At 41.2% G+C, this 22478-nt stretch overlaps 1 protein-coding gene across 2 annotated transcripts in view; it reads left to right on the top strand.

Annotated features, from left to right (window-relative positions):
* Nucleotides 1-5453: 5453 nt before the first annotated feature.
* PAPOLG (poly(A) polymerase gamma) overlaps nt 5454-22478 on the top strand; it is a 42697-nt gene continuing 25672 nt past the window's right edge. The window contains exons 1-8 of one of the 2 annotated variants that reach the window (XM_077959534.1): nt 5454-5681; nt 9622-9783; nt 11498-11564; nt 17253-17365; nt 18228-18309; nt 18541-18650; nt 20145-20198; nt 21215-21326. In XM_077959534.1, the coding sequence (XP_077815660.1) occupies nt 17255-17365; nt 18228-18309; nt 18541-18650; nt 20145-20198; nt 21215-21326 (469 nt within the window). In that variant the 5' untranslated portion in view covers nt 5454-5681; nt 9622-9783; nt 11498-11564; nt 17253-17254. The remainder of the gene's footprint in view (nt 5682-9621; nt 9784-11497; nt 11565-17252; nt 17366-18227; nt 18310-18540; nt 18651-20144; nt 20199-21214; nt 21327-22478) is intronic. The other variant, XM_001115228.5, reaches the window with a different exon arrangement.

Below are 22478 nucleotides of genomic sequence, written 5' to 3'. Positions count from 1 at the left end.
ATGTAGACAGAATTGAAAACAAACAAACAAACAAAAAAACAGAATTTGCAATCCCTAGGGAAATAATTTATTAAGCCACGAATTATCAATGGATGCTGAAACAATTAGGTGAAAGGCTGGGAAGCTGCATATTCATCTGGTGCTAAAGTTATCACCCTGCAGCTTACTAATGAGTTCTAAGATGACTGTCACCACATAGACCCAGTGATCAATCTTAATATCATTAATAATGGGATAAACAGAGCTTCACTATGTACCTTCTGGTATGATGCAGTATTCAGCCTGAATCTCATCAAGCCTTTAAATCCAACTTCCATTAATAGAAAATACTGAGGTTATTGTTAAATGACACCACAAGGAAACAACCAGAAACATCTAGAAGTTGAAACATTCTAAGGAAATACTAGTCTACTCTCTACAAATCAATGTAACAGGAAAAATGAAAAGCTAGGGAGAAAGTCTGTTCTAGATCAAAATATATTTCAGGATGTTGATAATGGAGGAGACTATGCATATCTTGGGGGAGGCAGCACACGGGGAATCTTTGTATTTTTTTTTTTTTCAATTTTGCCATGAACCTAAAACTGCTCTTAAAAAATAAAGCCTTTTTTTTTTTTTTTTTGAGACAGAGTTTCACTCTGTTGCCCAGGCTGGAGTGCAGTGGTACAGTGATGCAATCTTGGCTCACTGCAACCTCCCCTCAAGAATCGCTCAAGTTCAAGCAATTCTCCTGCCGAAGCCTCCTAAGTAGCTGGGATTACAGGCACCCGCCACCATGCCCAGCTAATTAAAAAATAAAGACTTTTAAGGAAAAAAAAAAGCCATTTCAGAGACCCAACAACTAAATGCCATCATACTTCTTGCTTGGATCACACTATAAACAAATTTGGTGCAAAAGATATTTGGGCAACAAAACTTGAGTGTGTTAATATTATTATGGTTGTACAGGAAAGTATTATCATTAGATATGTGTATCAAAATATTTAGGAGTAAAATTTTATGCATTTACTTAAAAAGATTTCAATGAAAAATGTGTGAAACATGACAAAATGCTAAAAAAAATTCTACGTGATAGGTATATGGTGTTTATTATATTATTCTCTCTACTTTTTCTGTACATTTATAGTTCTTTTTTATAAGCATGAAAACATTTTTTTAAAATAGAGTTGGGGTTTCGTTGTTGCCCAGGCTGGTCTCAACTCCTGAGCTTAAGGGATCCTCCTGCCTCAGTCTCTAAAGTACTAGGATTGCAACCATAAGCCACCACACCTAGCCAAATTAAAAAGTTGTTTTTTGTTTTTTGTTTGTTTGTTTTCAAGATGGAGTTTCACTCTTGTTGCCCAGGCTGGAGTGCAATGGTGAGATCTCGGCTCACTGCAACCTCCATCTCCTGGGTTCAAGCGATTCTCCAGCCTCGGTTTCTATAGTAGCTGAGATTACAGTCACCCGCCACCACACCCAGCTAATTTTTTTGTATTTTTAGTAGAGACAGGGTTTCACCATGTTGGCCAGGCTGGTGTCGAACCCCTGAACTCAGGTGATAAACCCACCTGGGCCTCCCAAAGTGCTGGGATTACAGGTGTGAGCCATCGTGCCTGGCCAAAAATTGTTTTTCTGGTTGGTTTTTTTTTTTTTTTTTTTGAGACAGAGTCTCCCTCTGTCACCCAGGCTGGAGTGTAGTGGCTCACTGCAACCTCCACATCCCAGGTTCAAGTGATTCTCGTGCCTCAGCCTCCCAAGGGGCTGGGATTACAGACGTGCACCACGACGATCAGCTAATTTTTATATTTTTAGTAGAGACGGAGTTTTCACCCTGTTGGCCAGGATGGTCTCGAGCTCCTGGCCTCAAGTGATCCACGTGCCTCAGCCTCTCAAAATGCTGGGATTACAGGCCAGAGCCACCACGCCCAGCCATAAAAAAAAAAAACAAAAAACAAACAAACAAAAAAACCCAGATATTTGGCGGGGCACAGTCTCTCATGCTTGTAATCCTAGCACTTTGGGAGGCCAAGGAGGGTGGATCACCTGAGGTCAGCAGTTTGAGACCAGCCTCGCCAACATGGCAAAACTCTGTCTCTACTAAAAATACAAAAAATTAGCCCAGCATGGCAGTAGGCACCTGTAATCCCAGCTAGTTGGGAGGCTAAGGCAGGAGAATTGCTTGAACTCAGGGATGGAGGTTGCAGTGATGCCATTGCACTCCAGCCTGGGCAACAAGAGCGAAACTCTGTCTCAAAATAAATAATAATATCCAGCATTTGTGAGTGTTTGAGAAAACAGACCATCACATACATATTGGAGTATATACTGGTATAAACTTCTAAGAGGACAATTTCGAATATATACATTTTATTTTACAATATACATATCGGCAGGGCAAGGTAGCTCGCGCCTGTAATCCCGGTACTTTAGGAGACCTAGGCGGACACATCACTTGAGGTCAGGAGTTTGAGACCAACCTGGCCAACATGGTGAAACTCCATCTCTACTAAAAATACAAAAATTAGCCAGGCATGGTAGCGTGCACCTGTAATCCCAGCCACTAGGGAGGCTGTGAGCCAAGATCACACCACTGCACTCCAGCTTGGGCAACAGAGGGAGAGTCTGTCTCAAAAATAAAATAAAGGCCAGCCACGGTGGCCCACGCCTGTAATCTCAGCACTTTGGGAGGCTGAGGCAGGCGGATCACCGGAGGTTAGGAGTTCAAGACTAGCCCCGCCAACATGGCGAAATGCTGTCTCTACTAAAAACACAAAAATTAGCTGGGTGTAGTGGCGGGCACCTGTAACCCCAGCTACTTGGGAGGCTGAGGCAGGAGAATGGCGTGAACCTGGGAGGCATAGCTTGCAGTGAGTCGAAATTGTGCCACTGCACTCCAGCCTGGGCCACAGAGCGAGACTCCAACTCAAAAAAAAAAAAAAAGAAAAAAAAGAAAAAGAAACAGAAAGAAAAATACGGTGTTATTTCTTGCATGTCTGAATTTTTGAGCTGAGATTCATATTGTCTATATATACTCTTCTCATTTCATTCTTTTGCAACCCTATTATTTTCACGTTACATATAAGGAAAAAAAGGTTTTTTGTCTTTTGTTTGTTTGTTTGTTTGAGACAGAGTCTCCCGGGTTCAAGCGATTCTCCTGCCTCAGCCTCCCGAGTAGCTGGGATTACAGGCATGCACCACCAGGCCCAGCTAATTTTTGTATTTTTAGTAGAGACGGGGTTTCACCACGTTGGCCAGGCTGGTCTCAAACTGTCGACCTCAGGTGATCCACCCGCCTCGGCCTCCCAAAGTGCTGGGATTACAGGCGTGAGCCACCGTGCCTGGGCGAAAAAAAAAAGATGTTTTTAAGTTCATTGTTCTGAAGTGACAAAACTAGAAAGTGCAAAACTAGAACTCAAATTTGGGTCTACCTTGCACTGAAGCCCATGCCAGCTACTACTCTATGCCATCTGGAATAGGTTTTGACTTCTCTCCACCACCTGCACTCAATCCCTCCTCTCAAATCTTGCCTGCTTAGACCGAATCCCCTCTTCTAAAAAGGCACGATTGAGGGCCCCCACCACCATGTTTAAATGGCCCTCTTTAGGCCTCCCTTAATACTTTGACACCATCTGTATCACAGACCATACTGTATTTTAATGATCTATGTATAGGTTCTCCATTACATAGTAAACTCTTAAGGGCAGGAATTAAGTATCTGGAGATACTATTGAAGTGCTTGACACATAGTAGGTGGTTTCGTTCTACAACAGAAGAATATCACTTATATTTCTATATGACTATTTCCTCCCTAACCTGTGAATGAACTTTATAGGATCAAAGAATATATCTGGTTTTATGCACCATGAAATCATTGCAGCCTAACACACAGCTTGACATAGATCAGGATTTTTGTTTTTTTGAAACAGACTGTTGCTCTGTCGCCTAGGCTGCAGTGCAAATGGCATAATCTCGGCTCACTGCAACCTCCGCCTCTCAGGTTCAAGCAATTCTCCTGCCTCAGCCTCCTGAGTAGCTGGGATCACAGGCGCGCCATGCACCCAGCTAATTTTTCTATTTTTAGTAGAGATGGGGTCTCGCCATGGTGGCCAGGCTGGTCTCGAACTCCTGACCTCAAGTGATCCACCTGCCTCAGCCTCCCAAAGTGCTGGGATTACAGGCGTGAGCCACCGCGCCAGCCCACATCAGGTTTCTGTTGTTGCTTTTTAAGCAAAGATGGTTTTTTACCATGTTGGCCAGGCTGGTCTTGATAGAACTCATGGCCTCAAGTGATCCACCAGCCTTGGCATCCCAAAGTGCTGGGATTACAGGCAAGAGCCACTGCACCTTGCCCAGGTTTTCAAAAATATTTTTTTGTAGTCTTTTTTTTTTCTTGAGACAGGGTCTCCTTCTATCACTCTGCTAGAGTGCAGTGGTGCTGTCCTGGTTCACTACAGCCTCCACCTCCCAGACTCAAGAGATCCTCCCATCCCAGCCTCCGGAGTAGCTGGGACTACAGGCACGGGCCATCACGCCCAGCTAATTTTTTTTTTTAACTTTTTGTAGAGACAGGGTCTCACTATGTTGCCCAGGCTGTTCTTGAACTCCTGGCCTCAAGCAATTCTCCCACCTTGGCCTCCCAAAGTGCTGGAATTACAGGTGTGAGGCACTGTGTCCTGTCTCAATAAATATTTTTGAATGAATTAATCAGCAAGTAATCTTCTCTATTTACTGTGACTCTGAGTTATGTTCAAGGGCAAGCAGTTCTTGACTTCCCTTTTCTTTGTAATGATTTAGTGCTTGAAATTACTTCTACCCATCAGCATTTTTAAATTGGTCATTATTTTCCCATTTTCATCCCCACACTCACATAGAACATGATCTCCACTATTTAAAAGTGTAAGATTTTTGTTTCAGCCTGGGATTTATCCTATTGCAAACTGCTAGCTATAATTTTCAACCTTTCCCGGCTAAATGCCAGAATGTCACTAATCAAAGGTGGTACTTAGGGGTGAAGTGAACACTTAAGCCTCCAATTTACAAGCTTGTTTTTCCCTGGGATACTTGCGTTAAAGTCGCACGTTCCTGGGTGTGACACTTTCGAGACAAAAATTTCAACTGGTGAGTTAATTACATATTACTATAATTAAATCAAAGATGTAGGATAATGGAAGCGTTGAAATAGTATTTGCTAGGCAAGGGTGTGATCTTTTTAAAAAATGTATAATATATGCTGCCATTCGAGAAGCAAGGAAAACATTTCCAAATTTCCTTCCAAGCAGTCTACCGGGATTGACAGTACCGCGGACAAAGGAGGGTACCAAATGCTCCTTTTACACCGAAAGCCCTGAGCCTGTGGGCGGGGCCCCGGAGCCTCCCGGGGCTCAAAGACAGAGGGGGCGTGGCTGAGGGTGGTCCAGACCTCCAGGGGCGGGGCCGCGGCCGGCGAGAGGCAGGCTGGGAAGCGGCGCCATATTGGCGTCGGCCGCGCTGTATTGTCATAAATAGAGCCGGTTTTGTGGTGTTTTCACTACTCGGTTGGATGCCTCAGCCATAGTAAGTGGGAAAGTGAGGGAGCAAGCGAGCTACAAGCGACCGGAGGAAAGTGAACAGGGGGAGAAGGGAACAGCAAGAACAGGACTCCAGAGCGATAAACACTTGCTGGAGAGGGAGACGCAGGAAGCGATGAAAGAGATGTCTGCGTAAGTGGTGGGGGGCGGCGGTTGGGGTGAGGCGGGTTGGGGTGAGCTGGGGTGGTCCGTCTGTGTCCTCGTTTCCGTTCCCTGTCCCTTGCGCCCTGCACGCAGCTCGCCGGGGGTGGTCTCCTTCCCGGCTCCCGGCCGGTCCGCAAGGGCACCTCCCCTAAACCCGGCGGCTTACCTGGCCACCCCTGCACGGACTTGGGGACTCTGGGAGTCCCCAGCTGTCCCGCCTCTGAGAACGCCCTCAGAAAAGGATGAGGAGGGAAAGAGGTGCCTGTGTCCGTAGGGAGAAATTGTCGGTCACTCGCCTGTCCCCAGCACTGTCTGAGCCCGTCTGCTCCTGTCTGCATTGGCGCAAATACCATCCCCCTGCCTCCCCCTCCTCCCTTCCCGACCGGCTGTCTCCAGGTCTTCAGGAGTGAAAGACCTATCGCAGCCCAGGGGTTTCTCTTTCATATGAGGGTAAAGTCTTTTCATCCCTGTCCCCACCCTCTCCCTCACCCCCTGCCTCCCCACCTACCCACAACATCTACCGGTCTGTACCTCTTGTTCACACTTTGATAAGTCAGAAACAGTTCCCAGACTTGGCAAGATTTTGTTGTAGCTTCTTCCATTTTGGCCTATTAGGAAACAATTTAAACATGCAGAAAAATGCAGAGAATAACATAAGCATCATTTGTGGAGCCACCACCCATTTCTCCCAAAACATAACTGTACACACACACACACACACACACAGTGTGTATATACATATCTATGTATTTATTTTAAAGAAATCAAGCATTCCAGATACATCTGAAGGACTCTCCTACCTCCTTCTCTGGTCCCAATCATCTCTTGCTCCAGATGTCTCCACAGTCTTGAATTTGATGTGTATTGTTGCTGCGTGTTTTTTATTTTACATTTTTTTTTCGCCCTCGAATCATGGGAGCTGCATGTTTTTTAATGCTATTACTGCATACACATGTGTTCATAATAACTGGCGTAGTTCTAGTTGTTTTTAAACTATATAGCTGGTATCACACTTGGAATTCTGTAACTTCTTTAGCACAACATAGTGTCTCTGAGCTTTGTTCACGTTAGTATTTTAGTTGTAATTAATATTGTATTGTATTCTACTGTAGGAATGCATCCTAATTTAATTCTTTTCTTGTTAGTGACTATTTTAGGTTATTTCTAAGTTTTTAGTGTTACAGTGTGACAGCGAACATTCTTTTACAGTCTCTTTGTGCGTTTGTAACCAAAATTTCTCTAGGGTGTTTGCCTACAAGTGAAATTGATGGTTTAAAGGAAATGTGGGATTCTGTTGTTTACTTTTCCCTCCCCTCTAGATGGGGGAAGTTCAGAACTCTAGATTTGGAATTTTAGGGCCAGTAGGCTAGTTGGCTAACTTTGTCAGCATACAGGTAAGAAAGTGAGGCCGTCATCATAGTGTCAGAGCTGAAGTAGTTATGGAGGAGAGAATGGAGTAGTGGAAAGAGGTTTTGGAGGTCAGATTCTGGCTTGTCCTCTCTTAACTTTCAGATACTTATCTGTAAAATGGCACTTATTCAATACCTGTTAGGATTATTGTGATTGAGTGATATTATATACATATGTAGATAATTACTCTGTCCTATTCATTTACCATGTATATTTACATATAAATAACACAAATAATACCAAAACACTGCTCTAGCTTTCTCAGAGGTAAAAAGCCAAATCTTTAAAAAGAAATTACAACTTGAAATAACTAATTGGAGTTTTGTTTGTTCTACAACAAAATAAATACAGAAGAGAAATTAAGCTGTATTTTGTTTTTTGGGTTTTGTGTTTTTTTTTTTTTTTGAGTCATTTTGGAAGGTATACACGCTGTTTTATCTTCCATTGATTCTTTCTCCCTCTCTACCTAATGAGATCTTTTTTTTTTTTTTTTTCTTTTTTTTGAGACGGAGTTTCGCTCTTGTTGCCCAGGCTGGAGTGCAGTGGTGCGATCTCAGTTCACTGCAACCTCCACCTCCTAGGTTCAAGCGGAATCTCCTGCCTCAGCCTCCCGAGTAGCCAGGATTACAGACGTCAGCCACCATGCCCAGCTAATTTTTTGTATTTTCAGTAGAGACGGGGTTTCACCATGTTGTCCAGGTTGGTCTTGAGCTTCTGACTTCAGGTAATCCACCCACCTCAGCCTCCCAGAGTACTGGGATTACAGGCATGAGCCACCACGCCTGGCCTCTAATGAGATCTTTATCTAAAGAGCGTGTCTTACTCTGTGCACTTAGTAGGGGTAAGACAGTGTTTTGACGAGTTAAAATCCAAAAACAATTAAACGATCTCTATAATGTGTTATTTTTTACAGGGCTAATTTATTCAACTTGAAAGATTGATTATAATTTTGAGATTACATTCTTACTCTTGGTGTTAATGGCCCTTCGTGGAAGCATGTTGAAGACAAATGGTAGCGTTGGTTGTTTAGTGTGTATGTTTTCACTTTCATAGCAAAATTAAAAGTTTTGCCAACCCCTGTCGGTCCCAGAATTTATTTTGAAGTTAATTAGTTTGTGTAAACTCAAAGTCTCAGAACTTCAATTGGCCGAGCGCAGTGGCTCTTGATCCCAGCACTGTGGGAGGCCGAGACTGGTGGATCACCTGAGGTCAGGAGTTCGAGACCAGCCTGGCCAACATGGCGAAACTCCATCTCTACTAAAAATACAAAAATTAGCTAGATGTGGTGGCACATTCCTGTAATCCTAGCTACTTGAGAGGCTGAGGCAGGAGAATTGCTTGAACCCAAGAGGCGGAGGTTGCAGTGAGCTGAGATCTCCCTAGTGCACTTCAGCCTGGGAGACAGAGAGAGACTCCATCTCAAAAAAAAAAAAAAAAAAAAATCTCAGAACTTCTGTTGTACTTTATTCAAGACCGTAGTTTCCTGATGGCTAAGATCTTTAGAGGGTGGCTCATGTATCTTCCAAAAGATTGCCAGTAGTGTAAAGAATTTTATTTCAATGCGAAGATGGTATGGGTACCAGTCTAAAATGAAGAGAATAATTAGCTAGAGTGGCAAAATACTAGGACTGTAAACTCTGATTCAAGCAGAGGATGTTAACCTAGGTTTCCCAAGGACAAATCTAATTGTGATTTCCTTTTTAAAAGCCAGATTTGGCCGGGCGCGGTGGCTCAAGCCTGCAATCCCAGCACTTTGGGAGGCCGAGACGGGCGGATCACGAGGTCAGGAGATCAAGACCATCCTGGCTGACACAGTGAAACCCCGTCTCTACTAAAAAATACAAAAAAAACTAGCCGGGCGAGGTGGCGGGCGCCTGTAGTCCCAGCTACTCGGGAGGCTGAGGCAGGAGAATGGCGTGAACCCGGGAGGCGGAGCTTGCAGTGAGCCAAGATCACGCCACTGCACTCCAGCCTGGGCGGCAGAGCGAGACTCTCTCAAAAATAAAATAAAATAAAATAAAAAATAAAAGCCAGATTATTTCACAAGGACCTTCTAATGGGATGTTTTCATTTCTTTCCTGGGGAAAAAAAAACCCATTGTTTTTACTAAAAGCTTTCTTTCAAGTGGTTGACTGCTTTTCAAAGATTCTAGAATCTGGATGGTACTTGACTTAAGTCTGCAGGGTAGTGGAGGTGGCCCTGGCGCAGATCCCAATCAAACTCTGGGTTTGAGCTGAGTGGTGTTGGTACAATTGTCTTGATGCCAACACATGCTGCGTTTGGCTTGAAAAGACATCCTAACCATGAAAGCTGCAGGCAGTATGAATAGCCCCTTCATAAACATAAACATAAAATACTCATTTTTCCTTTAAAAGAAAGTATCTGCCCCCACTGTTAGTACTAAGTAAACTTTTAAGGTAACTGAATTAACATGAGTAGATTGAGAGATTCAATGTATCAGTATGATATATATTTTAAATTTTTTCTGTTGTTTCATTTTTCTTATTTTCTTGAACAGAAACACCATGCTGGACAGCCAGTGTCAACAAAAGCATTATGGAATTACCTCTCCGATTAGTTTGGCGTGTCCTAAAGAAATTGATCATATTTACACACAGAAATTAATTGACGCCATGAAACCATTTGGAGTGTTTGAAGATGAGGAAGAATTGAACCACAGGTGTGTCATTGAAAACCATAAAATATTTGACAGTGTACTGTTTAATCATTAATTCTACGAACATATTGAATACCTACTATGTCTCTACATACAGGTGCAGAAATGACAAAAAGAAAAGTCTTGGCCCTCTTGGAGCTTACATTTTAGGTAGGGGTTAGAGGAAGAGATTTGTCATCAATAATATCAGTATTACACTCGTGAGTAATATTACACATGATAAGTGCTACTGAGAAAAAGCTGAGGGGGTAGAGGTTTCAGGGAAAGCCTCTTTGAAAAAGTCACATTTAAGGGAATATTTAAAGATGAAAGAGGGAGCCATGTGTCTATCTGAAGGAAAAGTGTTCTAGGCAGAACTCTTGAAGTGGTGTATTTGAAGAGTACTTAGCAAGATACCCTGGGTATCAGCAGTGAGGAAGCAGGAAGATATAGGCTTGCAGAAAGCAAGGTGGGAAGGAGCTTGGAGGGCAAGAGCTCTTAGGACCTTGTAAGGTGTTGTCAAGGTTTGGTTTATTCTGAGTGAAGTGAGAAGCTATTAGAGTTTTGAGAAGAAGATTGACATGACTGGACTTAAAAAAGTTTTAACAGTCACTCTGGCTGCTGTATTAGAGTAATCTTAAGAGAAGTGCAAGGGCAGAGCAGAGAAACCAGTTATCTAGCAATTATAATAGCCCCAGGAGGAAATAATGCTGGCTAGAACCTGGAGGATGGTCATAGAGGTAATAAAAAGTAGAAATCTGGATATATTTTAAAGGTAGGGTTCTTAGAGTTTAATGACTGGAATGTGTGTGAGAGAGAGGTCAAGGATGATGGCCAAGATTTTTGGTCTCGGCACCTTGAAGGAGTAAGTTTGGACAGAAGTTCAGTTTTGCATGTTATCTTTGGGATGTCTTTTTTTTTTTTTTTTTTTTTTTTTTTGTAGACAGAGTCTTGCTGTGTCACCCAGGCTGAAGTGCAGTGGCATGATCTTGGCTCACTGCAAGCTCCGCCTCCCAGATTCACACCATTCTGCTGCCTCAGCCTCCCCAGCAGCTGAGACTACAGGCGCATGCCGCCATGGCCAGCTAATTTTTTTTGTATTTTTAGTAGAGATGGGATTTCACCGTGTTAGCCAGGTCTCGATCTCCTGACCTCATGATCTGCCCACCTCAGCCTCCCAAAGTGCTGGGATTAAAGGCGTGAGCCACCACACCTGGCCTTCTTTGGGATGTCTTAAACCCTGCTTTTCTCTTCTAAATGTGGATTCATTTATGCCATTGGTTATAAGTTTGTTTTAATAATACTAAACTTCTTTAATACTATTAGACAGAAATTAGCCAGTAATTAGTTTGCCCATTTTAATTAGTCAAAGACCTATTACTAGCAATTCTAGCTTCTATTACCACATTGAATTGAATTCCATAGTAAAGCCAAGAAAGTTGACAATTCACTAGGCCTTTAGAGCCTCATTGAAGGCAATTTTATGGTTTTTATTAGGCTTTTTGAATTTTGAACATAGCTCAAAAACTAAAATATTGTAATCAGATTTATCACCTCTTTGACACTATTAAGGATCTAAGAATGCCAAAGAGATGGCCCTGTGTCAATAGATGTGATAGCATTATTGCATGTATGTTTTGGTTTTACCCTAACATCAACACAAAGGGTATTGCCTATATGGGTTTTTAAAAATACTGTTTGTTCATTTTAATCTGAAGCTTTTTTTTTTTTTTAATAGGCTAGTGGTTCTTGGTAAATTGAACAATTTAGTAAAAGAATGGATTTCTGATGTCAGTGAGAGTAAGGTAAGACTTTAAACTATGTGGAATTCTTGTTTTTATTATATCTTGGTCATTCATCCTGGCAATGAGATGCAGGTGTTGAGAAGTAGCTGAAATACATCAAAGCTTGGCTCTCTGGTATACATAGGAATGAACTGGTCTAGACGGTTGAATTTCTAAGTAGATGAGGATTTACCCAGAAGTAGCCAATATATAGCTGTGAGTCCACATAATTGTCTTGTTTGACTCGTATGTAGTAGGCCAAATATCAGATTTTACTTAAAAATCACATTTCAACTGTTTTTATAAAGTGTTAGATCTGGCAATGCTGGGCCTGCCTTTGTGCACAGCAGGAAGAGGCTTGAAGGGGATTGGGCTCCTATCTTCCATTGCCTCATGGCCCCCACCACTCCTTGTTTTCTTTGCAAGGTGATTAGTTGAGCAGTTACTATGTTTCTCATGTGGGATTCCCTTATTTGCCTACCTGCTTGGTTCCTAAGACATAGGAATTTGCAAACTAATTTATAACTACAGAGCTCTTTTCCCCTCCTGTAGCTTAACTATTTTTCCCCTGAAATTGATTACATTTTCCTGCTTTGTGTAGTGCAGTCCTCCCTTGGTATCCTCCGGGGGATTGGTTCTGTGACCTCCAAAGATACTAAAATCTGTGGATGCTCAGGTTCCTTATATAAAGTAATATAGTACATATTTGCATGTTACCCTTTCATATCCTTTTGCATACTTTCAATCATTTCTAGATTACTTAAAATATCTAATACAATGTTAATGCTATGTAAATAGTTGTCACTGTAATTTTTTTTTATTAGCATGTTTAATTTTTTTTTTTTTTTTTGAGACGGAATCTCACTCTTTCACCCAGGCTGGAGTACAGTGGCGCAATCTTGGCTCACTGCAACCTACTCCTCCCAGTTCAAGCGATTATCTTGCCTCAGCCTCCTGAGTAGCTGGGACTACAGGCGTGTACCACCACTCTGGACTAATTTTTGTATTTTTAATAGAGACGTGGTTTCATCATGTTGACCAGGCTGGTCTCGAACTCCTGATCTCAGGTGATCTACCTGCTTCAGCCTCCCACAGTGCTGCGATTACAGGCGTGCGCCACCACGCTCAGCCTAAATTTTATTTATTATTATTATTTTTTTTGGAGACAGAGTCTCGCTCTGTCGCCCAGGCTGTAGTGCAGTGGCACGATCTCACCTCAGCCTCCCCAAGTGCTGGCATTACAGGCGTGAGCCACCATGCCTGGCCATAAATTTTATTTTATTTTTTTTTATAGATAGACTCTCCCTCTGTCACCCAGGCTGCAGTACAGTGGCACAGTTATATAGCTCACTGCAGTCTCAAACTCCTGGGCTCAAGTGATCCTCCCACCTTAGCCTCGTGAATAGCTGTAACTGTAGGAATGCACAATTGTGCTTGGCTTATTTTCTTCATTATTTTTTGTAGAGACAAGAGTCTCACTATATTACCCAGGCTGGTCTCAAACTCCTGGTTTCCAGCAGTCCTCTGACCTCAGCCTTCCAAAGTGCTGGAATTACAGGCATGAGCCACTGCGCCTTGCCTAAAATTTGCTTTATTTTTTATGGCTTTTTCCCCCCCAATATTTTTTATCCGTGCACGATTGGTTGAATCTGCAGATATGGAAGGCCAACTATATTTTGAATATAATTGTTTTTGTTTTTGTTTTTGTTTTGAGACATAATCTTGCTCTGTTGCCCTGGCTGGAGTGCAGTGGTGAGATCTCAGCTCACAGCAATCTCTACCTCCCAGGTTCAAGCGATTCTCCTGTCTTAGCCTCCCAAGTAGCTGGGATACTTCCCACCATACCCGGCTAATTTTTGTAGTTTTAGTAGAGACGGGGTTTCACTGTAATGGTCAGGCTGGTCTCGAACTCCTGACCTCAGGTGATCTATCCATCTCAGCCTCCCAAAGTGCTGGGATTACAGGTGTGAGCCAGCACACCTGGCCTTGGTTTTGTTTTTGTTTGAGACATGGTCTGTCTCTGTTGCCCAGGCTGCAGTGCAGTGGCATAATCTTGGCTCACTGCAGCCTCTGCCCCTGGGTTCAAACAGTTCACTTGCCTCAGCCTCCCGAGTAGCTGGGATTACAGGTGCATGCCACCATGCCATCAGCTAATTTTTGTATTTTTAGTAGAGATGGGGTTTCACCATGTTGGCCAGGCTGGTCTCGAACTCCTGACCTCAAGTGATCCGTTCTCTTCGGCCTCCCAAAGTGATCCGCCTGCCTCGGCTTCCCACAGTGCTGGGATTACAGGTGTGAGCCACCGTGCCCAGCCTAAATTTTATTTATTATTATTTTTTTTTTTGGAAGCAGAGTCTCGCTGTGTCACCCAGGCTGTAGTGCAGTGGCACGATCTCACCTCAGCTCTTGACTTACAGGCATGAGCCACCGTGCCCAGCCTCACAATTGAATTTTTATTGTTGTCTGAGAATCACCACTGTGAAGATTATTTTACTGGCTGTACCAGAATGAGGGAGAGAATGTTCAACTGGGTGATACCATTTGCCTCATCACTAGGTAGACAATACTGTTACATTTTAAGGTTTTTGATTTTCATAGTTTTCCCATCTTTGCCCTAACAGCAGTCAGTTGAAAGGTAACGTCTCACAGTTGTCAGTGTGTCTACCTGTAAAGTCCCTTTCTGTCCCTTAATCTGCACGGATTTGGAAATTAGGTAAACACCTGCAGAATTTTTTTTTTTTTTTTTGTTTTGGAGATGAGAGTCTCATTCCGTCACCCAGGCTGGAATACAGTGGCGCGATCTCAGCTCACTGCAACCTCCGCCTCCCAGGCTCCAGCAGTCCTCCGACATAGTTGGGACCACAGGCATGCGCCACCATGCCTGGATAATTTTTGTATTTTTGTTAGAGACAGGGTTTTGCCATGTTGGCCAGGCTGATCTCAAACTCCTGAGTTCAAGCAATCCACCCGCCTTGGCCTCCCAAAGTGCTAGGATTATAAGCGTGAGCCACCACACCTGGTCTAGAATTTTTCTTTTACAGCTTTAAACAGTGGGCTCAGAATAAAGTTGAGTCTCCTAAGGACTATAGTCATTGAGTTTAACATGGTCTTTATGCTGTTTACTTTTGTTGCCAAAAGGCCGTCTGTCTCATTTCTGAACTCAACAGGGTTATCAATAGTTAAAGTTATTGGATGAGTCAAATTCTGAGCAGGTGAAATTCTAGTCACAAGTAATTAAAAAAAAAAAAAAGTTAACATCTTCCATTGAGTAGATGAGGTCATTTTTCTATGTGAATTATAATTGTCTCTTTCATGTGGGGGAATGCGGGAAGGATCTCTGTCTCCCAAGCTGTAGTGCAGTGGCATGCATAATCATGGCTCACTACAGCCTCAAACTCCTGGGCTCAAGCAATCCTCCCACCCAAGCCCCCCAAGTAGCAGAGACTGCAGGTACACATCCTGATGCCCAGCTACTTTTTTTTTTTTTTTGTAGAGATAGGGTCTTGCCATGTCGCCCAGGTTGGCCTCAAACTCTTGTACTCAAGTGATCCTCCTGCCTTGGCTTCCCAAAGTGTTGAGATTACAGGCGTGAGTCGCAACCATGCCCAACCTATAATTCTCTCTTTTTTTTCAAATTAAAAAAAAAAGTCATGAGGTCTCACTGTGTTGTCCAGGCTGATCTTGAACTCTTGAGCTCAAGTGAACCTTCCACCTCAGCCTCCCGCAGTGTTGGGATTGCAGGCAAGAGCCACCACTCACAGCCTATAATTCTCTTTATGTATGTTTTACTTTGGAAAGTAACTGAAGGATTTGGGTTCAATCAAAGATGATTTGACTCCATACACAATTGGGATATTTAAACTTTAAATAGTATAGAACCCCAGATCAAATAATTTTAGTTAGATACTATGGCCGTGGCAAACTGTGATTTAGTGTATCACTTTCTCATAAATCATCCAAGAATCAGACTTCTCAAAGTAGAAATGTGAACTAAAAGATTTTTTTAAGGTCCTGGCTTCTCTATCCATTTCATTCATGTTAATTATGAATAAATTTATAGATTCCTGGGCATAGTGGTGCATGCCTGTAGTCCCAGCTACTCAGGAGGCTGAAGCAGGAAGATCTTGAGCCCAAGAGTTCAAGGCCAGCCTGGCAGCATAACGAGACTCTGTCTCTTTAAAAAATCTGATTAATAAATTTACTGACTTCTTTTTAGCTATAAAATTATTTGTGATACTCTGAACATTAATATTCATTACACAGAGGCGTTAAGCATAATATCCTATTATATAGATACTTTTATTCAAGGTGAAGTTAATCAGCACATATTCTTCAGAACTTGTACTGGGCATTGTGAGAAAATACAGAGAAGTAGTAGACAAAGTTCTTAACTTTGAGAAATTTAAATATTAAAGATTAAATATGATTTTACATACCAAAAAAGTCAGTAAATATAGCAAAAAAGAATTTAAGAATTTTAAGGGCAGAGAGCACAGAGGAAAAAAAAGCTTGTTAGGGAGTAAGGATAACCAGGGAAGGCTTCATGGAAGAGGTGGAACTTGAAGTGAACTTCCAAAAGTGGATGATACTGATAGCCAGAAGCTGGACATTGTGGCTCATGCCCGTGATCTCAACACTTTGGGAGGCCGACACAGGGGGATTGCTTAAAAACAGGAACTTGAGACCAGCCTGGGCAACAAAGCAAGACCCCATCTTTACAAAAATTATTTTAAAATTATCCAGGCGTGGTGGTACATGCCTGTAGTCTCAGATACTCTGGAAGCCAAGGCAGGAGGAATATTTTGTGCTCAGTAGTTTGAGGCTGCGGTGAGCTAAGATCACACTGCTGTGCTTACTTCAGCCTAGGCAACACAGTGAGACCCCATCTCCATCTGTTTTTTAAAAAAAAAAAAACCCAAAAAACAAAAGATGCCCAGAGAGGATGGGCAAGCACTTGAGGCAGGGACAATGGCAAATGCAGTGGAAAGGAGGCTGGATTCTGTAACCATGTTGGTTGGTTGGTTGGTTGGTTGGTTGGTTGGTAGTTGGAGCTTCAGAAAGGAAGATAAGAAGGCAAGAAGGATCCCTAGGAACATGTGGAGATTTTCAACAACAGGCCCAAGGATCCTTACCTCAGTAGTTAGAGAAAAAGGCATTGGCAACTTTTGAGTAGAACAGCTATATTTAATAGAGTAATTTAAGAACATCAGCCAGTGAATTTTATACAAGATAGTGAAAGAGAAAAGGAAGATTAATTAGAGGGTAGTTTAGGATGCCATTAAATAGCCTAGAATTAGGGGAGTATTCGTTGAATAGAAAGGAGGCCACAAATTTGAGGGATATAAGCTAAGAATTTGTAAGCCAAGAAGAAGGAAAAGGTTTGGGCAGTGAGGAAAATGAGGAACAAAAATAGAGAACTCAGAAGCAATATCTGTTAGCATTGGAATAATTTTTTTTGCTTGCTTGAGGCTGGATATTGAAGTGGATCAGGTTACTTGAGTGAATATCTGATGGGCTTTTGGAATTGGCTCTGAAGAGAGGCGAAAATTAGCTTTTTTTCTTTTCTTTTCTTTTTTTTTTTTGAGGTAGGATTTCACTCTTGCTGAGGCTCAACCTCCTGGGCTCAAGCAGTCCTCCCATCACAACCTCCCGAGTAGCTGGACTAGAGGCACACACCACCATGCCCAGCTAATTTTTTATTTTTTGTAGAGATGGAGTCTCATTGTGTTGCCCAGGCTGGTCTTGAACTGGACACAAGTGGTCCTCTTGCCTCAGTCTCCCAAAGTGCTGGGATTGCAGACATGACCATGCCCAGCCAAAAGGTAGCATTTTAATTATGTTATAAACCAAGAAATGTTAATTAAGCTTGTTGGAATAGCTCTCATAAGGAGATCATGTCAGGAATGACCCCGTTCTTACAGAAAGGTTGTACAGCTAGAATCAAGAAATTAAACATACCTGTCACAAAAACTAAAGGGGATATGGATTGGCCAAGAGTATTATGTTTTAGAGAGCTGAAAGCACATTAGTTTGGTGAGAGTTCCTTGGTGACTACCAAAAGAGTGATGAAGCAAAAGACAGGCAATTGGAGGGGACATGTATGGTCAAGTGATTAAAAAGAAAAGCTTTTCTTTAGATAGAGATGTATGCATGTGTAGTGGGGGTGAATTTGTTTTGTCTTCCCTCTGGTAATACCCTTACTACTTCAAATCACAGTCAGAGGATCTGTGAAGTACTTTTACAAGTCTAATCTTGACAAAGTTGACAAGTCTGATCATTTGCTCAATAAAGGCCAGTAGACATTATGGTGATTTTTTTTTTTTTTTAATTTTTGAGGTGGAGTTTCGCTCTTGTTCCCCAGGCTGGAGTACAATGGCACGATCTCGGCTCACTGCAACCTCCACTTCCCAGGTTCAAGTGATTCTCCTGCCTCAGCCTACCAAGTAGCTAGAATTACAGGCACCCACCACCAGGCCCAGCTAACTTTTGTATTTCTAGTAGAGAAGGGGTTTTGCCATGTTGGCCAGGCTGGTCTCAAACTCCTGACCTCAGGTGATCTGCTGGCCTCAACCTCCCAAAGTGCTGGGATTACAGGTGTAAGCCACCACGCGCAGCCAATGTTGAGGTGACTTTTGTGCTAAATAATTTGAATAATTGAATATCTTCTGCTTAATTTTATTTTAGAACCTCCCACCTTCTGTTGTGGCTACTGTTGGTGGTAAAATTTTCACATTTGGATCCTATAGGCTTGGAGTACACACCAAAGGTAACTGCTTTTCTGTGTTCTAGTGCTAAGAACATTCAATGACAAACTCTTGTTCATAATTAGAAAATACAGGAGAACAAAGTTCCCATTATTCCACTACTTACAGCTAATCATTGTTAACATTTTCTTGTACCTAGCTTCCATACTTTCTTCTGTGCATATGTTTGAGTGTACTTTAACAAAAAATATAACACATAATATATTCTTCTTAAGAACTACTTTAATTTACAGGAGCTGACATTGATGCACTTTGTGTAGCTCCAAGACACGTGGAGAGATCTGATTTTTTTCAGTCTTTTTTTGAAAAATTGAAACATCAAGATGGCATTAGAAACTTAAGAGTAAGTATCCTCTGGCATTTAATATTTTGAATTTAGATTAGTAACAAATATCTATAAAAGCTAGGGCTTAAGACTATTGAAATACCTCCTAAGTTACTATTAGGAGATATTTAATAAGAGTAACTTTAATACGTGATGATTAAATTATGATTAAGAACATGGGCCTTAGAGTTATACAGACTTGGGTTGGCATCTAGAATCTACTACATAATAGCTCCTAGATCTTGGTCAGGTAACCTAATCCTCTGAGCCTGTTTCCCAATCTGTAAAATGGAAATGTGGTAGTAACTTTTTTATAAGGTTTTTGAGTATTGATGAGATATTTACATAAACCATTTACTGTAATAGCCAATAATGATTGATACATATCAAATGATGAGTGCTATTATGTGTAAAGTTCAGTTAGTAACTCTTTATATGTGTATATCTAGCCATTCATTCAGCAAATAAAATTTCAGCACCAGTAATTTGTTAGATGCTGTCATTAGTCTTACAGATACAGTAGTAAACCTGACATTGTTTGTTGAAGAGGGGGTTATGTGAACTAAATAAACAAAACAGTGTTAATGCATTCTGAAGTACTAGAATAAGGTGAAGGTCAAAGAATCTGTGATATTTGGGGAATCTGGGAATGTTTTTAGACAAGGAAGTTAAGAATTTATTAGGTTGGGGAGTTAAGGAAGACTCAGAAAACCATTATTTCTACTAATCTCAACTGTATTAATTAAATTTTTAATATATAAATCATGAGCTCTCATTATTTTAAAATTTCTAACCCTAGTAGCCTTTCTAAATAATCAGTTTTCAGTTTAGACTCAAGAAATTATAAGTACCCAGATAATAGCAGCTTTTTGTTTTTTTGTTTGTTTGTTTGTTTTTTAATTTTACTTTAAGTTCTAAGATACATGTGCAGAAGGTGCAGGTTTGTTACATAGGTATACTTGTGCCACGGTGGTTTGCTGTACCCATCAACCTGTCATCTAGATTTTAAGCCCTGCATGCATTAGGTATTTGTCCTAATGTTCTCCCTCCCCTTGTTCCCCACCCCCAGACAGGCCCCAATGTGTGACGTTCCTCTCCCTATGTCCATGTGTTCTCATTGTTCAACTCTCACTTATAAGTGAGAACATGCAGTGTTTGGTTTTCTGTTCCTATGTTTGCTGAGAATGATGGCTTCCAGTTTCATCCATGTCCCTACAAAGGACATGAACTCATTCTTTTTTATGGCTGCAGACGATAGCAGTTTTGCTTTCCAGTTCTGAGGAATATTTTTAGAGGGATAATAAATTAGATACCATTATAAGCATCTTGTGTTTCTTACATAATACAGGTCACAAAGTAGAAATACCTGGAATGTAAGACCAAAAGCATTTTCACTTTGTCTGTTGAGTTAAAATACAAATTGGGAGCAAAGATATTCACATTATTGGAGATATTAGGAAGGATAAAGAAGGGATTACACCTATATGTTAAAATTGTTTTCCTTTTTTGTAGGCTGTAGAAGATGCCTTTGTACCTGTTATAAAATTTGAATTTGATGGTATTGAAGTAAGTGTTTAATATTTTTGTGACTTTACAATTGAACTGTTTAACTCATAAGTTTGTTTTCTGAAAACAGGCTTAACATAAGTGCATATTTTAAAAAATCAGATCTCTTTTTTTTTTTTTTTTTTTATATAAAGAGATGGGGTCTAACTCTGTGGCCCAGGCTGGAGTATAGTGACACAATCATAACTCACTGCACCTTTGAGCACCTGAGTTCAAGTGATCCTTCCACCTCAGCCTCCTGAGTGGCTGGGATTCCAGGCACACACCACCACACCTGGCTTAATTTTTTGTATTTTTAGTAGAAATGGGGTTTCACCATGTTAGCCAGGATCTCCTGACCTCGTGATCCACCCACCTCAGCCTCCCAAAATGGTGGGATTACAGGTGTGAGCCACTGCGCCCAGCCCATATTTTTAATTTCTAAGAATACTATTTTATTCTTTAAATGTGCCTTTTTATTTATGTCTGTATTTATTTACAGCCTCCTGACCTTATTTCCTAGATACAACATTTTTACCTGCTTTCTTAGGTCTACTGGGTCTGTTACCACTTGTCCATCTGCTTTCCAGCTTTCATAGCTTTTGCTGTTGTCACTTTCTGTTCTTTGTCCTAGTGAATTTTGCATTTAAAATAAAAATAATACTAAACAAAAAAACTAAATTAAATTTTCCTGGTATTTTAGTGAGGTTTCAAGAGGGAGCGAATGTAAATGTGTGTTGGATCTTCTATCTTTATCTAGAAATTTGCTCATAAGGCTTTGATTTTTTTTTTTTTTTTTTTATGCTTGGCATATATGCTAAAATTTAAATGCTTTCATTAATTCGAAAGTTTAATTACCTTAACAAAACTTTACAGTTATTTTCCCATGTGAGATTGCCTATATAGGCCTATTGAAGCTTTGGTAGAACTTCCCAAACTAATAATCAGAGGTTTTCACATTTTTATGGTGGGATGGGAGAGGATGGATTGAAAGGAGAAAATGTAATTTTTTTCTCTTTTTTCGCATCTTTCCAAAGATTGATCTAGTCTTTGCAAGACTGGCAATACAAACCATATCAGATAATTTAGATCTAAGAGACGACTCTCGCCTGAGAAGCCTTGATATAAGGTGTATTCGCAGCTTAAATGGTAAGCTTCTAAAAAGAAATCTCAGATACCTGCTTCAAAACAATTAGATACATTTTGGCAGAATTGACTAATAATTCAATTTTGGAGATTGGACTCAGTTTAAAATGTAATTTTGTTTATACAGATAATGTGACCACATTTAAGAATCCTAAAAACCACGAATTTATTTGAAAGACTGTGTATATATATAGTAGTGGTTCTCAAACTTACTGGTCTCAAGACTTCTTTACACTCTTAAGATTTATGGAGGACCCCAAAAAGCTTTTGTTTATGTGGGTTATATCTTTCAATATTTACCATGTTAGAAATAAAAACTGAGAAATTAAAAAAATACTTAGTCATTTATAAATAATAAACCCATTTTAAATTAATATAAACTTGTGTGTGAAGAATGACTTTTTTTTTTTTTTTTTTGCATTTTGCAAATCTCTTTAATATTTGACCTGATAGAAGACAGCTAGATTCTTATTTGTGTCTACAGTCAATTGTAATATTTTGTTTTGGTTAACATATAAGAAGAAAATCTGGCTGGGCGTGGTGGCTCACGCCTATAATACCAGCACTTTGGGAGGCCAAGGTGAATGGATTACTTGAGCCTGGGAGTTCCAGACCAGCTGGGATAACATGTTGAAACCCCATCCCTATAAAAAATACAAAAAATTTAGTTGGATGTAGTGGCACTCGCCTGTAGTTCCAGCTACTCAGGAGGCTGAGGTGGGAGGATCACCTGAGCTCAGGAGGTGGAGGCTGCAGTGAGCCGTGATTGCACCACTGCACTCTAGCCTAGGTGACAGAGCGAGACCCTGTCTAGAAAAAAAAAAAAAAAAGAGGCCGGGTGCGGTGGCTTATGCGTCTAATGCCAGCACTTTGGGAGGCCGAGGCAGGTGGATCACCTGAGGTCAGGAGTTTGAGACCAGCCTGTACAACATGGCAAACCCCGTTTCTATTAAAAATAAAAAATTAGCCAAGCGAGGTGGTGCTTGCCTGCAATCCCAGCTACTCGGGAGACAGAGGCAGGAATATCGCTTGAACCCAGAAGGCAGAGGTTACAGTGAGCTAAGATCATGCCACCACACTCCAGCCAGGGTGACAGAGCGAGTCTCCATCTCAAAAAAGAAAGAAAAAAAATCTGTCCTCTTAATTGGAAAAGGG

The sequence above is a fragment of the Macaca mulatta genome, chromosome 13, assembly GCF_049350105.2.
Source record: "Macaca mulatta isolate MMU2019108-1 chromosome 13, T2T-MMU8v2.0, whole genome shotgun sequence".
Classification (NCBI taxonomy): domain Eukaryota; kingdom Metazoa; phylum Chordata; class Mammalia; order Primates; family Cercopithecidae; genus Macaca; species Macaca mulatta.
This window is presented reverse-complemented; position numbering and strand designations above follow the sequence as displayed.